General features: G+C 58.3%; 1 protein-coding gene across 1 annotated transcript in view; it reads left to right on the top strand.

Annotated features, from left to right (window-relative positions):
- The window catches only part of RBM19 (RNA binding motif protein 19), a 126,739-nt gene extending 111,305 nt beyond the window's left edge, over positions 1-15,434 (top strand). The window contains exons 24-25 of the mRNA XM_025474069.3: positions 10,044-10,156; positions 10,680-15,434. Coding sequence (XP_025329854.1) covers positions 10,044-10,156; positions 10,680-10,688 — 122 coding nt within the window. The 3' untranslated portion in view covers positions 10,689-15,434. The remainder of the gene's footprint in view (positions 1-10,043; positions 10,157-10,679) is intronic.
- The last annotated feature ends 1,765 nt before the right edge of the window (positions 15,435-17,199 follow it).

Genomic DNA, 17,199 nt, shown 5'->3' with positions numbered 1-17,199 from the left:
TGTTCAGGGTGGAGAATACTAGGAAACAAAGCTGGAGAGAGGCCAGTAGGGCTCCTTGTGGGGCCTAGAGGCAGGGAGCCTGGCTTTTATTCAATGTAAAGCAGGAAGTTCCCTCAGAGATCAGTATGGTGGCCTGATTTACACTGTCAGACCTCTTCCTCCCTGTTATGTGGGGGTGTGCATCGTAGAGGGATAAGAATGGAGGTAGGAGTCCCATCGCCATCCTCCCAGCAAGCAGGGGCAGTGGCTTGGGTGGGGATAAAGACCGTGTGGGGATGGAGAGAAGCAGGTGGATTGATCCTATGGGCTCTACCTTTAGTAGAGCCGGCCTAATTTGTTCTGGAAGGCATGAGGGAAATTAAGGCCAGTGTGGAGATTTCTGCTCAGAGCCACTCAGAGGATGGTGGTGCCTCGTGATGATGAAGCCTAGGAAGCTGGGAAAAAGCAGGTGGGGGCTGGGGTGGGGGGGCACATGGGGTTTGAGACACCTATTAGGACTCCCCGCGGGATGTCAAGCAGATAAATCTATGAGTTCGGAGCTCAGGGGCGAAGTCTGGGCTGAGATATAAATTTGGAAGTCATCAGCATACAGATGATATTTAAAGCCTGCAACAGTTCACCAACCCCCCCCCCTCCATAACTTAATCATTCATAGGACGGCACATTTTCAAAAGATCGGGGACCAGGAGAGCCCGTTATCCCCACGCCAGCCCTTGCAAATATGCCTTCTTGATCTTGGCCATGAAAACATAATCATCGGGCTTTAAAAATCACAGTCGGGAAAGTTCAAGCAAGTATGTGAAGTCGCAGAATTTATTATTCAAAATATCCCTTTGCTGTGGATCTTTCCAGCTCCCTGAAGACAGAAGGTTCCTGTAAGCTCCCCTCACCTCATTTTTATTCCTCCATTTGGGTGCCTCTCGTTCCCTCCTTAAGGCTTCGCGGAAGCAGGCAGCCCTTCCTCCAGGGGCATGGAGACCGCCCCATCAGGAGGCAGAAGGGGGCGCGGGGAGCTGTCCCAACTGCCACTGTGGGGACCGGAGGGACGGAGGAGCCGTTTTACCCCTGCCCTCTTGGAAGTGCGCGGCCTTCCCTGGCCGGGCTGGTGTGTTTTGTTCTTCAGCCTGCTCCCAGCCGTGTTGGTGGGTGGCACCTGGAGAGAGGTTGAAATTGGCCGGGAGACCAGCTCTTTTCTCACGTGCCCCCAGCCATCCCAGCGGGCGGAGGCAGAGTGTCGCGAAGACACACGGAGAAGCAGGAATTGTTTTGGTCAGGCAGCTCCTAGGCGGCAGCTGCCAGCAAGGGTGCAAATGGCTGGCAGGAGGGAGGGATCCACGTTCAGACAGCCGAACGTCTCCCCCTGCGGAGGTGCTGGGGAGGCTGCAGGGGCCTGGGGCCGGCGGGAGCAGGTGTCTCCAGGTCACCTCCTCCTCCCTCCTTCCGGCCTCACGCCCCGAGCCTCTTGGAGTGCTGTTTTGGAAATATTTCCAAGCGCTTCAGCAATATCCTGCACACTCTCTTCCCCTTCCCCCGGGAGTGGCTGTCCGTGCGGGGAAGGTACTTGCTCCCAATCCAGCTAAATTGTTATTGACTTGTGTTCTCTGCGTTCCGCAAACATTTCACTCAGCCGTCGCCAGCGAGGCCAGGAATCCCTGCTAGGGCTAACGGGGAAACCAGCTGTGCCGGGCCATTTCTCCTGCTCTTCCTCATCGATCACAGAATTAAACTGACAGAAGGAAAATTTCAGAGCGACTTGGGAGGGGAAGGGGCTGGGCCCGGATTGGTCAGGGGTTCAGGGACCTGGGGACCAGAGTGCTAGAAATAGGAGCAGGAGGAGGGTGGACTTCCCTCCAGGGTTGTGGCTGGTGGCAGGGGGTGGCCGATTTTGCTTCTGAATTGTCGGTTGGCCTAGTCCGAAGAAACCCAAGAAAAACAGACAGACAGGGAGGTTTTTGTTACTGCTTCACGGCCACAAGTGGAACCGGTAGGGTTCTGTAGACAGAGGGGAGAGAGATAATAAATCAGAGGCTGCACAGGTGAGCCATCAACTGAGCTCAGCCACAGATCTTTATTTTGCATGGAAAATATGGACAAGTGGGGTTTGGGATTTTTTTTTTTTTTTTTCATGAGTTGCCACTCTTTTGCTATCAGAAGATTTGATCCAGAAGTCGAGCTTCTGGCCTCTGGAAAAATCAGGTCTGACCACCTTGGTTCTGTGTGCCTGTAGGGCAGGTGGGGCTGAGTTGCCAGTCTGCAGCCCACCCTATAGTTTCCCTCCCGTGCCTGCCTGGCTGCTTGAGGCCCCCACACTTACAGATTGGATACAGACTTCCCTCCACCGTGGCCCCCTGAAGGCTTCCCTTCCAGCCTCTACTCCCAACCCAGGGCTGTGTCAGGAAGAGGGGGCCAGAAGCTAATGCCCATCAAGCCACTACTAGAAATGGAAAGATCCCTCTAGGCCTGAGGCAGAGGAGAGGGGGATCCCTTCCAGCAGGTCCTCTTCCTTTTCCTTTGTTTCCCCGCAATGAGTCACCTTCACCTGGCCACTCTCTGTCCTCCCCAGCCTGCACCGGCCCCTCCAGCATCTGTAACTAATGCAAACACATGCAGGACGGAGCCTGAAAGCCCCCAGGCTTAGCCCGGCCCCAGAGCCCTACGATGGGCTAAATCCACCATAATCCAGGCCCTGTGGATGGGGAGCTTCCAGGCCAGCTGCCTGGAACGCAGTGTGAGGGCCACCCACCAAGCTGCACGCAGGCTCCTGCTTCACAGCAAGCCAGAAGCCCATAGCACTGGTGATTAATAAAGGCAATGGGCATCAGTCTCAGTAACCAGTGGCCCACCCCAGACCATTCTCATCACCGGCTTCAGTGGTTTCTCGATGATTCTCTTAGGCAGTTGGGTAGAGAACCACTGGCCTCGAGAATGCCACTACTGCAGGTTGGTGGGTACCGTGGGGCCTCTGTTTCACACCTTTTCTGCTGGGAGCTATTTCCTAAAGGGGCTATGCCAGTGTCTCTACTGCAAGCCTGGCCGCTGAGCCACAGGACCCTAGGCCTCACTAGTGTATCGGGGCACAGGGAAGGGGGAAGTGTGGTCACGTGACTTCCCTAGATCCGCTACTTATCCATCTGACAAATGGGATGATAATCTCACACAGCTCATGGGATTTCTCCCAGTACACACCCAGCCTGCTGCCCCAAGCCAGCAGGTGCCTGGGCCCTGCCCACTCTGGGGTCCCAACGTGGCCACCATGGCTGGTGGTTCAGAACATCCTGTAGAGTGTTCTTCACAGCTGCATCCCGAGCACCAGGTCTGGCACAGAGTATATGCTCACCTTCAGGTGGGGCCACGGGCTCTTTGTGGCTGAGTCATCCATTTTCTGGAGAAACTAGACATGCAGCAGACTCTTAGGTAGCATCTCCCTTTTTTTGGCATATTAGTAACTAGCTTTTTAAATCTTAAATCATGTCAGCAAATCCAGACACTCTACCAGGGGCCTGTCACGTGTGAGGCTTCCTCCCATTTGGTCACCCACAGACATGGTATCCCAGTGTGGTGGATTTCCCAGGGGCAGACCCCAAGACGTGGACTCGGGTACCGATCAGATCACCTAGGAGGTGAACCCGGGAAGTGCATGAGGAACCGGAAGGAGGCGAGGGACCCAGTCCCAGGGGTCTCTGGGGCTTAGCCCACCAGGGCCCCCCAAGATCTGTGTCGTATACACCTCAGAGCTATCCCCCCGGGAGTCCAGGGAGCTGGGACATGTGTCCACCCTCACTGGTGGAGGATTCCTCTGAGGGAGCTTATGTACCCAACGCTTCCAGCCGGCCCCGTGCCAGGGCTGCACATGCCCCCGTGGCCAGGGAAAGCCATTGATGTGTCCCAGAGCCGCACGCTAATGCTGTGGGTGGCCACCAGGATGGGGCACCCACAGCGGCTCCTATGTTTGTCCAGGGCTGGTATTGCCGCCCCCATTTTAAAAGAGAGAGAAGTGACCTGCCTGCATCCGGTGACAGCGTCCCATCAGGGGACCGTAAGATCCGCCAACCTTCACCGCGCTTACAGTGCGCCAGGCGCTGCTGTAAAAACTTAAGCGCCTTTACCCTCCCGGAGCCCCCCGCGCCGTCCACGCGGGGTACCATTCAGCAGGTGCGGGGACAGAGCACAGAGAGGTGAGGCTCCCTGGCCCCAGGTGGCCCAGCGGGGAGCCGCGGGCTCTGATCCTGGCAGCCTGGCGCCCGCTCCTCTCAGGTCCTTTCAGAATTCCCTTGCCCCCCGCCCTGCCCGCCCGTCCTCAGCCTTCTGCCTCTGGAACAAAACCCCACGAGGCGCGTTCTCCCGTCCTCCGGCAGCTCCCCGCCCACCCACTCGCGCCTTTCCGTCTGCCCGCTTTTGCCTTCCATGCAGGGCGACAGCGCCAGCCAGGGCCGGGAGAGAGACGCGGGCTGGCATTCTGTCAAGGAATTAATTGAAAAATAAAATCATTAGATGGGAACTCCAGAAATGCAAAATGGTGGTTGGAGGGGGGGCGGGGAGGGGGGCAGGACTGGGGGGTTGTTGGGGGACGGCTGAGTTTTTTGTCAAGTTAATTTCTCGGGTATTGATGTTTGGTGACATTCACTTGTTGTTTATCTTCGGGTGCAGCTGTAATGCTGAAAGAAAATGCACAGCTTGTTTCGTTTATTTATTTTACACCTTTCTCCAGTTCTGCATTATGTTTGTTTGGTGAAAACCCACTGAGGCTTTTGATGTCGAAGAAGTGGGATTTCAGCAGCTGTTCCCTGCAAGCAGGGTGCTCCATGCGCAGACAGGGCCGGCGGGGGCTGCTGGGTGTCACGTGGTGGGGACTCGGGCCTGACGCATCCCCTGGGGGGGCGGTCGGGGGCCCGGCCTGAGCCAGGCCAACCAGAGCAGTCATGGCCCCGAGCGCCGAGCCCTTGGTGTACTGGGCTCCGAGCACAGACTCACTGATGCTCACGGCTGCCCCAGGAGACGGGTCCTGTCCTCAGCCCCCACGCACAGATGAAGCCGAGACCTGAGGAGCTGAAGTGACTTACCCAAGGTCACTGAGCCATTAGGTGGCAGAGCTGGGACCTTGAATTGTCTGATCTCCAAGGCTAGGGAGTGAGCCCCTCGCTGACCTACTTTGTGCACTCCTCACCCCGCCAGGGGTCCGGGGATCCCCCTGGGCCTCTGTTTTCCAACCTGGGGTGGGAAATGGGTACCGTACCCTTTCAGCCTTTACAAACCAAATCATTATATTCATTTACCTAACAACTGCTCATGGATCACCTACTAGGTATTGGCTATCCTCTGACAGTCCCTGCCCCAGTGACGCCCCCTGGCCTAATAGCAAAGTGAGACATTGAGTCCACATCTCTGATGGGAGTTAGAGCGGCAGAGATGTTGGTCTGTCCACCACGGACCGGGGTCTAACCAGGTGCCAGTCATTGCTCTTTTGCCTCCATTAATTCTGCCCGTGACCCCACATTACAGGCAAGGAGACGGAGGCAGCAAAAGGCTGGCCAGCGGTGGGGCATATGTGCCCATGCCTGCGTTCCTGAGCCTGTATGCTAAGTGTTGAGGACAGGTGGGGGGTCCCCGGAGAGGCTTCGCTGGGAAGAGGAGCCCATAACTGCTCCAGGCAAAAGGAAAGGCCTCCTTACGTCTGGGCCTGCGGGTCAGCAGGTGGTGGCCACAGAGAAGGGGAAGGGTGGAGGAACAGCCCTGTCCGCCCCCCACCCCACATTTTATGCACGAGGGAGTGAGCCTCACTGGGTCCGGGCCCCACCCAAGGCTGCATACTGGGCAAGTGCCAAAGCCAAGTGTGTGTGACCGTGCAGTCACACCCGCACCCCCCACCCCGAATCAGGGCCCCCGAGAGCCGTTGCAAGCATGTGTGAGACAACGCTAGCAAGTGAGACAGGCCAGGGCAGCAGCCGGGGGCTGCCGTGTGTTAGCCAGGGGCCCTGGGCTGTGCACCTCGCCCTGCACCTCCGTGTCCCCAGCTGTGTAGTAGGGGTGGCAACGCCCCCTCCTGCAAAGGGTTCCTGAGACTCCACCCTCTGGTTTCCCCAGCCAGATGACCTCTCGGGTGCCTCCCAACCCCACCCCTGTTTGTTGTATTGCTGTCCCAACCACAGCAGTGCTGTTTCTCAAAGATTATCCACCTCAGTGCCCTAGGACTCATTCATTCATTCAGTCCTTCATTCGTTCGTTCTTACATTCAGCACAAAAGCACAGAGCTCAGTCTGGCAAGCTGGGGCCAGTGTGGTCCTGGGGACATCCAGAGAGCAGAAGCATCCAGGAGCAGGACCCTCCAGGCGAGCTGGGCCCTGGAGATGCCCTGTGTGGAGAGGTGCAGGAACAGCAGCTCTGTGTCCCATCCTGTGTCCATTGCTCCGGGGCCTCCTGCTTGTCCCAGGATGGGGAGCCGAGGCTCGGAGGGGTGAAGGTCCCACCACCAGGGAGGGGAGCATAGGACTGGAACCCAGCCATGGGTGGCTGTGTCACAGGATGTTTGGTATTCAGGTGACTCGGGGGAGGGCAGCCAAGGGCAGGGCTGACATTCCAGACAAAGACGCGGAAGAGCTGGTTCACAAGTCTTTAAAACAGTGAGGCCAGCTCCCAAGCAAACTGAACGTGACTGGTGTCCCTGGGGCCGGGGCTGAGGTTGGGAGGTGCCCACTGGTTGGGAGGGTGGGAGATGCTCTGAAGCTATGGGCACAACCACCTGCCAGTGGCAAGACTTGCACAGTGGGGTGAGAGGGCCAGAGCTGAGAGTCAGGCTGGGTTCTGGCCATGTTTACATTGTCCCCTCCTCCAGGAAGCTGCCCTGATAGCCCACATGGAGCAGGTGCCTCCCCATCACAGCGCTGATCCTGCCCTGGGTTGTGGTTGTCCGGCTTCTTCTCCATCACCCCTCAGTGGTCCAGGAACAGCCTAGATGGGGGCTGTCCCATTCATACCAGGCCCAGCCCAGAGCGGGCACTGCCCAGCCTCTGCTGTGAGGGGATGAAAACATGAACAAAGGTGGTTAAAGACTGCTTTTGGTCCAGTCCCTGCTTCTGTGTGTCCTTCAGCAACCTGAACTCTTTGATCTCATCTGTCCCTGCCATCCGTCCTTTCAGTCAGCAGGTACTTACTGAGCATCTGCTGTGTGCCCCACGCCATTCCAGGCCTTGGGGGGACAGCAGTGACAATGCAGACCAAAACCCCTTCCTCCTGGAGCCAGCATTCCAGTGGGAGAGGCAGACAGGGAGCTGAACGGTCGGTCGATGCTGTAGAGGAATGTGGGCAGGGGCTCTGGGAGCCTTGTGGTCTTAAACAAGGAGAGGAGGGAGACCTCCCTGAAGAGGCGAGTCCCCCACCTGCAGGAGGAGCGCTCCAGGCAGAGGGAACAGCAAATGCGAGGCCCGGAGGTGGGAGAGGGGGGTGCCAGAAACCAAGAAGGGGCTCACCTGGGTGGCCTGGTGGCCCTCCTGCTGGCTTCAGCTTTTCCCCCAGGGGAGAGGAGATGGCCCCACTGAGGGCTGAGACAAAGGAGCCACAGGTTCTGATCCCTCTGGGTGCCCCTTGAGAGCGGACTCTGGGAGGGAGGGCAGAGGAAGCTCCCACCATCCTGCAGGCCAGAGATGCCGAGGACTGGGACCAGAGGGCGGCAGTGGAGGTGGGGGGTGTTCGGGGTGCAGAAGTGATGGAAAGCTCGAGCCCTAGGATGCATAGGCAGAAACCGGCTCCTGTGCTGGTGCCTCGGAGTTAGAGAAGCTCTGGAGGTGAGGCCCGCAGCTCCACTGCAGCGGCTGTGCTGGCCGCCACCAGCCAGCCCTTGGAGCCTGGGCCAGCCTGGCCCAGGAGAGCGGGGGCCCGCCAGCCCAGGAGCTCGCACTCCCATTGTTAGTAACTAGGAGGAGGCATCTGTGACAGGCCCACAGGCCCTATTTTGCTGTTCTTCTATTTCTCGGCTCCCATTACCTGCCCACAAATTCAATTTCCAAAGGCCATTGTGCACCTCCAGAGCCTGCGATTCTAAGGAAACCAGGAGCATCGAGGAGGCAGCAAGGAGAGGAAATGTGCGTCTGAGCCACGGGCTGCAGCCTCCACCCCCAGCCCATCCCACCCTCTCTCCCTTTCCATGACTAACAATGATGGGTACAGCTGCCAGGCCCGGGGGCTCCTGGGCGGCGGGCAGCCCCCCACAGCGTCCCCAGCCTTACTGTGTCCCCCCCCTTCCTGCTCCATTTGCTTCTCCCTTCATCGGGCAGACGTTAGTGAGCACCCACTAGGTGCCAGGCTGTGCACTGAGGCAGGGACACGGCAGTGAACGGGACAGCTCTGTTCCCAAACAAAGAAATAACCGCCGCGATGTCAGCAGTAAGAAGTGCCCCAAAGCAGGTGGCGGGGTCAGAGGAGGAGGGGGCACGGGAGCTGGGGCTTCACTACAGGGTCCTCTGGGACCTGCAGGTGCCAAGGTCCTGTGGTGTGCATGCAGTGTACCAGCCCGGAGTGGCCAGCTCAAGCAATGGCACCCAGAGGACTAGAGAATTCCCTCTCCTTGCTTGCAAAGCCGTAGGAGCCTGAGACCCCAAGCAGTAGCACCTGTTCTAGAAGGATCGCTCAGGCAGCCCTGTGGGGATGGCAGGAGCAGGAATTCAGGTGAATGTCTTGGATCAGGCAGGTAGCCATGGAGAAGATGAGACAGGGTCAGTGCCCTGTCGCTTTGGGAGGAACAAGGTGAAGAAACAGGCCCAGAGAGTCCAAGTCACTAGCCTAGGACTCTATACAACAGGCCCAAGATTCTTCCTGTCAGGGCCAGGGGCCAGGCCAGACTCTGGAGAGACCCTCGTGAGAGACATGCCCTTGGGAGCTCCAGCCTAGTGGGGAGTCGGAGGCAAAGGATCACAGGGCGGTTGTCTCCCTGAGGACTTCACAGAGGAGGTGTTGTTTGAGGACGGGATTGGGACATCCTGTCTGCAGCTGCCTCTGAACAAGTCCGCATTCTCTGGGACTGAGGCCGACCGTGAGAGGTTAGACAGGCCAGGCCTGAGCCGGTCTCCCCCCACCACATCCCTCCTGGGAAGACCGAGGGCCCAGCTCACCTTCTCCTGCCACCCTCACTACCTCCCTGGCATTCTCGCGCCAGCCCTGGAGACTTTCATAGGAAGTGGGAACACTGTGGCCCTGGTGTTGCTTGGTTTCGAATCCTGCCTCCACGTGTGGCTGAGTAACCTTAGACTTACCTGTCTGCAGCTTGGTTCCCTCCCCTGCAGGAGGCAGTCCTAGCACGTCCCTGTGGGACTGCTGAGAGGAGGAGAGCTGTAGCACACAATGCATCCTCCGTAGTGTTTGGGGCTCAGAGCGACCATGTATTGCTGAGCCCACCGTGCCTTCTGTTTGTGCTGTCATCCACATCCCCGTCCCCTCTTCTCACAGAGAACTCCTATGCGTCCTTCAAAGTCCAAGTCAAATAGCCCCTCCTCTCCAAAGCTACCTCTAATTGTTCTTTCCTCCATGCTTCTTTTGGAATCTTTGAGCAAGCCGCTTACTCTACTGTTAAGAATGTATAACCTCCAGGAAAGCCGGAGCAGCTTCTACTTGTTTCCCCAGTGATGGCCCCCTCACTTTTGACCCATCCCCTCTGAAGGTGTTCTGCTCCCTGCAAGCCAGGCAGAGACCTGTTACCCCCTGAGCTGCTGGGAGGGGGCCTTCCTGGCTCCCTTCCTAAATGGAGCCCTGTCCTCTGCGGGTAGAAGTTGGGGAGGGGGTGGTGGGCAGAGCCGGAGAGTTCCTGGGGCAAGGAGAGGCAGCCCCACGGTGAAGCCAGAGACTAACGGGCAGTGTCTCTCTCCTCTCGTGTTTTCTCTCCCTCGATGGCTTCTGGTCCCTTGTGCCCTCTCTTGTGACTCCCTCCTCCCTCCCTATACCTCCTACCCTCCATTTTGCTCATCCCGGTCCCTCTCCCTTCCTGCCATTCCTCTCTTCCCGCCTCCCACCCCTCTCGGCTGTTTTTTCCTCCTCTCCTGCCATCTGGGCTCCCACAGAGCCCCCGAAGAAAAAGCGGTCTGTGGTGTTGGACGAGATCCTGGAGCAGCTGGAAGACAGTGAAAGCGACAGTGAGGAGCAAACCCTTCAGCTGCGAGCTGGCACCGAGAGGGTACGTGGCTCCAGGGCCCTGGGGACTGGGGACAGCCGCTCCGGCTTCTGCGCTCCTGCCGGGTGGGCGAGGAACGCAGGCACCCCCACCGTGCCCCAGCCTGAGGTTGACACGTTCCCGCCGTCCCCATGCATCCGCTCTGTGCCCCACACGCAAGGGCCAGGGGGCAGGGGAGAGGCAGCCACGTTAGGAAGTCTCGTGGCAGCACAGGGACCCGGAAGCAGCAAACACAAGCCACACCCCACCAAGCCTGGCAGTCCACCGCTGGTTGGAAGGTCAGGGCAGAGGGACTCGGGTTTGCTCATGCGCAGCTGCATGGGAGCAAGTGTGGCATCAGGGTGGAGGGGCAGGACCCTGGCGCCATGACCTAACCTCCCTTGGCCCAGTATCTGCCTCGCAAACGATTCCCACCTCGTGTGGTTTTAGTGAGAAAAACACGCCGCGTGAATCCATGAAAAACCCCTGGTGCGGCACTGAGCGTGTAAGACCGGCTCCAAAGCTTCTGTTCTTGCCCTCCTTCCAGGGCTGCTAGCTGGAGTTCCCACTACATCCATCTACGGGAGTGCTCGCAGCTTGGGACTTGACCTGTGTCCTGCCCGAGGCCCCTTGGGACTGAGGGCTCTGGTTCGACCGCCAGGGCTGACCACAAGGATGCTCACGACACCCAGATGCCAGCCTCTCCAGTTGAGCCTAAGATGTGTCTCTGATGGCAGCTACCCTTGGCTCGTGGATGGAGGACTCTGTGAAATGCATTCCAGCCCTGTTGAAAGGCTTATTGCAGGCTTGGGGTACCCGCCTGCACACACCTACTCCCACCTGTACCTACAGCCTCCTCCCACTGGGAGCACCTGCACCCAGACTCGCCAGAGGCTGGATGGTGTGGAGGAAAAGAGCCCCTGCCACTCATCTGACCTGGGTTCCAATCCCAGCCTCCTGAATCTCACCTCTGTAGCCTCAGACCAGCAAGGTCCCCTCTGACCCTCAGCTTCTCTTTCTGTCAAGTAGGGGTGATGTGCTCACCTGGGGCTTGACCACCTCAGTCAATCCAAGTAAAGCCTGGAAGAGATGCCCATCAGCACTTTTGTTTATTCCTTCATTTGGGACCTCTGGCAGGGGCTCATAAATCTTGGTCTCTGCATTTTGGAGGAAGGAGGTTCCAGTTTTTCATCCAGTTTTCACAGTGGCCTAGAACCCAAGCAAAGCTCCGCAGCGCCGGTCCCCGTGTGAGTCTAAGTGTACTCCCCACTCCCCGTGGGGCAGGTGCTCCCTGGCCAATCCTGGGCTCGTTCCTAAGAAGTAAGAGGCAAAAGGCCCAAACCCAAAGTGGCTTGTTCCCCGCCGTTTGTAGTGGGGTGCCCCACAGACCCCAGGTATGACCACAGTGTGTAGGTGAGGTCAGTGTTAAGCCTCACCCAGGCCAGGCCCTCGATGACCAGGCCCTCCAGTTGCTGTGAGTCTTGGGGGTGACAGGGGCCCACCCTAGTCCTCCCCACTGCTTGTCCTGTTCAGGGACATGTGGGTCCTTCCTGATGAACACACAGTCTATACTCACACCGCCAGGGCCAGGCCAGTGGCGGCAATGTAGTCACCACATTGGAGATCATCAGACCCATGGGCCTGACACACGAAGAGGCCTCGTTGGCATCTACAAGACTGACTCGGATGACGGGACTAGAACATTCCCAGGACAGGATCCGCCAGCTCCTGCAGCCTGATGCCGTGTGTCCAGCGCAGGCTATGTGTTCAACCAGCCTGGGAGACCGGGTCGCCACCCCCCTTGCTGCTGCACCTGGCCTCTCGGCCCCCCCACCCCAGGGGCTTACTGTCTGGACAAGGAACAGCCACGTAAGCAAACAAGAACAGCCAATTCAACTACCCTGGAGATCTTGGGGTGCCCCATCACCTCCCCCTTCATGCCACCAAGGATGTTGACGGTGGATGCCACCCTCATCGCCTCCCTTCCCCTAACCCAGGAGCACCTCATTCTCCACAAGCAGCCAGAAGGAGCCAGTTAGATCTGTAAACTGGGTTTTGGAAGTCATAGCTTAAAACCCTTCAGGGTTCCCCACACACTTGCAATGAAGTCACACACTTCACCCAGCAAGAAGTCCCTGCCACTTGTCCCCCACTTACTGCATGCTGGCGTTTCCAGTGTGCTCCCACCCCAGGGCCTTTGCACTTGCTCTTCTCTCTGCCTGGGACACTCCCCCTCCCCCCTCATCTGTCCTGACCATCTCTTTTTTTTTTTTTTTTTTTTTTAATTTCCCTTTGAGATCTTAGTCTAAATTCTCTGAAACAGTCCCTGGCCACTTTATCAGAAGCAGTCCACTCCACTCCTCCCCCACACCCAGACCCATGCCCACACCATTTAGTCACAGCACCTAGTGCAGGGAGCAGCCCAAGCCCTGGCCCTTCTCCTCTGAAAGTGACTGTCGCCTTGGGCGGTCAGAAATTACTCTCACTGTCATAATTCTTACATAGAAGCCACCACCACGTGATGACCCTGGAACAGCTAGATAATGGTTAGGCGAAGTTAGGTAAGGTAGGCTCGGCGCAGAGGACAGGCACCACTCTCCTCCTTGGAGGAAGCCCTTGGGAGCCCCTGGGGAGATAAACTTCCATCCAGTGTGTGCCGGGAGATTTGTGGGGACTCGGGCAGCCAGGACGTTGTTGCTGTTGTCACCAGGGATGCAGGGTATAGGGGAGCTTGTGGGGAGGAGTTAGAAGTGACAATAGGACATCAGTCAATCTAGGAGAGAAGTGCCAGGAATAAACCATGGCGGGGGAAGGGGGGGTGGTCGCTGAGGAAGGGGTGCAGCCCTGGGGCTCAGTGAGCCTCCTGATGCACGTGTGGACCCATCCATTTCTCACAGGGGTCCGTGGCCCTCAGATGGTCAGGGGAACTAGGAGGAGGGCTGTGCTGGAGGCTGGACCGGAACAGGCGCCCCGGAGAGGGGAGGGGAGGTGGCAGGGCCAGAGACCGCAGGGTCAGAGGGGGCCCCTGACCTGACGAGGCTGTGGGGCCCGCCGTTTGTAGAGGCAGGAGCTGGAACCCTTCCTGTGTGCCCCATGGCCACACCCACACCCCACGCCGGCTCTCACACTCAGGCCCTGACCCCTACAGGCCATATTTCCCAGGCTCCCCTGGCAACAGGCTGCCAGATGGGTCTGGCCAGAGGTGGGCACCAGCAGACGTCTGGGGGCTGGTGGAGGAGAGAGGCCAGAGCATTCCTCCCAACCCCTCACCCCTTTGGTCCTGTGCAGGTCCTCGCCGAGGATTCTAGCCCTAGGTTCTGGCAACACCACTGTCTCCCTGGAACCCTCCAGGTGGGTGTGTTGTTACCCACTGGCCTCTGGCTCTGCCTGAAATCCCGTCTGTGGAACTGACACAGTTCCCCACCAGGCACAGCGAGGAGATGCGGGGGGCGGAGGCCGGGAGTGTAGCTGGTCTGTGCACATGGGGCTCCAGAAGGAACAGAGAGAGGCCCCGAAAACCCCTGAAGGGTGGGAGGGAATATTTGGATGTAGGGCCAGGCTTGGGGAAGGAGAGGCCACCGAGGCCTCTGGGACTGGCTGGGAGAAGGTGCTGTACAGACCGGCCTGGATGGGTGAGGAGGCTCTGGCTCCTGCCTGCAGGTGGAGGACAGGCGAGTGGCTGGGGTCCTCGCAGAGCCGAGTGAGAGTGGGGTGCGCTGCAGCTGGAGGTGTGGGCAGGAGAGAACCCACAGGCTCCGGTTCCAGGAAGGCCTGGGTGGGATCTCAGCAGCACCCCCCACCGCCTGTGCAACCTGCACCAGGGGTCTCAGCCTCTCCCGCCTCAATTAGCCTATCTTAAAAAAAAAAAAAAAAAATTAGCCTATCTTTAAAGTGGGTACGAGAAGAATTTTGGCCTCGTAGGATTTTTTTTGAAGATTAGATAAAAGATCACGGGTAGGAAGCACGTAGCAGACTGTTATATGCCTCGGGGACGCTAAATAAGGGGGGGTTATCGCCATCGTTTGTTACTCAACAAAGGAAAGGATGGGGCATGGCACCTGCAGATGCCCGAGGAAGCCAGAGCCCAGCGTGCACACAGCAGGCCCGTGGGGCCCACGTCGGAGGCATGGGGCAGGGTGGGGAGTCCCTGCATCCGGGAAGGTGGCCTGGAGAGGGTACCCTCTGCCCACAGCGCCCGAGCCGGCACATCGTCCACCCGGGCACAGTGAGCCGACGGTTACCAGGGTGCGCACTTGGGAAACCAGGGAGGGCTTCCCCTGGTCTGTTCCTAACCCTTGCGATCCTGGGGTCACCCGCAGGCAGGCCTGCCGTTGTCACAGAAACTCCTCTTCTGAGAGCCAGGCTCGGGCCCCGGGTCAGCGCTTCTGGGCCGGTCCACAGACTTGGTGGGTAAGGAGGGTTCTTGGCCGCCAGAGGGCCCTGCCGTGGGGCTGGCCCGGGGCCCGGGGTGCGTGCTGAAGGCCTAGGGCCAGCCCTGGAGGGCTGCCTCCTCCCTCCCGGGAAATCCAGCTGGCATCTTCCGGCCGGTTGAGGGCACTGGCCAGGGGCTGGCGTGACCGGAGTGAGCCTCCCTTCCCACGGACGCATCTCCGCTCCGGGAGGGCGCCGGGCAGCTTGGGGCGCCCAGAAAAGACCAGCCACGGCGGCTTCACGTGGAGCAGGAAGGGGCCCCGGCCAGAGGCAGCGGCTGGCGGAGCCAATCCTCGGAGGCCCTCGTCCCGGCCTATGCATCCAGTCATCAAACACTCGGTGCCAGAAACCACAGCCACATGAGGGCCTGTCTCCTGGGCTTGGAGACCCACGCGTCAAGCACAAGACGGTTTCCAGCGGCCCTACCGCCGGATTTTCCTCCTCTTTTACTGCCTCCTCGGCTTTTTTGTCTTTTGAGGCCGGGCCGGCTCCCAGCGCCTGTCTGTGCTCTGCGGCGTCTAGGAAAGGATTAGTGCAAGCTGAGCATGCAGGCTTTGGTGAACAGAGCCGAGTTTGGTTTCAACATCTAATTCAATTTGTTCTGCCGAGATTGAAATATGAAATGGTTGCCAGTCAAACGTTCAAAGGATGGGGGGAAGGGAGAGAGCACGCCTGCTGAAATTTAAATTTTAATGAAAATGACTTTAACCCTTTGGTGCACCTTGCAGAAACAGAGCACAGTCTCCCCTCCCGCGGAGGAGCCCCTCCTGGGTGCCCCCCTCCCCGCTTCTCTTTTGCAGAGCTTCACTAAGACTATGTAGTGCTCTTTCTTTTTTTCAGAAATAACTGTTAATAAAAGATGAATGGAATACTTGGTTCGTTATAGGCTCCCATCTTCCCCCAGTGGTGACTTGTGCAAGTCCAGGCCCCGAACCCATGCTGGGCACCAGTCACAGGTGTAAATGGTCACCTGTGTCTCGGTTTCCTCTGTGTGCCCTGCCCCCTCTGGAGCATAAGCCCTGGGAAGGCAGGATCCATGCCTCGTGCACACCGCGACCCCTGCCTGGCTTGGGGTCGGAGGCAGGGGGCGCTTGGCAGTATTTGATGGAGAGAACGCTCCCCACTTTAAGCCCCCGACAGCTTTGGGAGGCGGGTTTATGGGATGTATAGAAACGGAGGCAGGCGGCATCCCCAGAGGACAAGACGCGGAGGGCGGGCACCAGGACTCGCACCCAGCTTCACGTCACCAGAAGCCCGAGTTCCCAACCTAGTGGTCCCCTGCTCCTCCAGGCTGTGCGAGAGCCTGACCCTGAGCAGGGTGGCAGCCACACTCTCCTCTCCTCGCCCCTGTGCAGTGGGCTGTGCCACTGTCCCTGTTTCACAGCTGAGTTTGGGGCTTGGGAGGGCAGGCCTCACAGGTGCCACATATGGATCTCTAACTCAGGGCAGCTTGAACGAAAGGCACCTTGTCTTTTTTCCCTTGATTCGGCTTTTCCTGTTCAGCTCCTACTTGCCGTGAACTGCTAATGTGCTTTTTGGGGTATGTGTATGTTTAATATCAAATGCCATCAACCCCGGGCACGTGTTGTGGCTCACAAGGCTGTGGCAAGCACCAGGCGTTGCCATGCCATCCTAAGGCTCCGGGGCAGAGAGTGGGGGTGATGGGGCGGCCCCGAGACTTCCCTCGGGGACAGTGGGCTCCCGAGGGCTAATCCCTTGGCCTCATCCCTGGGAACTCATAGAGCCACGGAGCCAAAACTGTTTGAACTTAAAACGCCTTGTCATGTGCCTCTAGCCTGTTTGTGGAGCCCACTGTGCACGAGGCTGGGCCATGGGTGAACTCAGCAAATGACACTCCTGGTCCCGAGGAACTGATGGCAGAAGGTGGGGAGACAGCCAGCCAGCAGACGGCTCCTTCTCTAGTGCCACTGAGGCTGACGTGTATGGGGTGTCCACAGGGGCCGAGGGAGGGCTCCCTGAGGGGGTGGCATGTGAGCAGAGCCTGGGAAGGCGAAAGCAGGGACCTGAGTGCAGAGGCCACTGCAGTCATCTAGGGGCAGGGGGTGACTTAGACCTCAGAGGAGGAGGTGACTGGCAGCTAGGTCCTAGACATGTTGAAGATGGACCCCATGGGATTCATGTACTAAAGTTCCAGCCCTGAGGTGTGCAAGGCCAAAGTTGACTCCATGGTTTGGGACCTATGCAAAAGGTAGCTTATGCTGAGGCTGGCCCCTGCAGGAGCTGGCACAGGGCATGCCAGCAGTTGGGGTGCAAAAGCGCATTATGTTGGAGATGACCATAAGCCGTCAAGTGGAGAAGACTGTCAAGTTCACAAGAGACGGCTGGACCAAAGACATGATGGGAAATCCTCTGTTTTCTTTAAGAAATCTAAGAAACAACATGGGGCACTGACAGCCCCATGTAGGCAGAGCTAGTAAATCTTGGCTTGAAGCTCAGAACTTTCCGGTTCATTTTTAAGCCACCCATAGACAGTTCCAAACTCTTGGCCACAGGATTTTAAGAAACAAAAGTTTTACCAGAACCCCAACATAGAAAACCACAGAACTGCTCTGTTCAAAGTCGGGGTGTGCGGCCTGGTCCCCCACCCACATATTCGTCCTCCACCTCAACACCCC

This window comes from Canis lupus, chromosome 26, assembly GCF_003254725.2.
Source record: "Canis lupus dingo isolate Sandy chromosome 26, ASM325472v2, whole genome shotgun sequence".
Lineage (NCBI taxonomy): Eukaryota > Metazoa > Chordata > Mammalia > Carnivora > Canidae > Canis > Canis lupus.
Note: the sequence above shows the minus strand (reverse complement) of the source record. Positions and strands in the feature narration are given on the sequence as shown.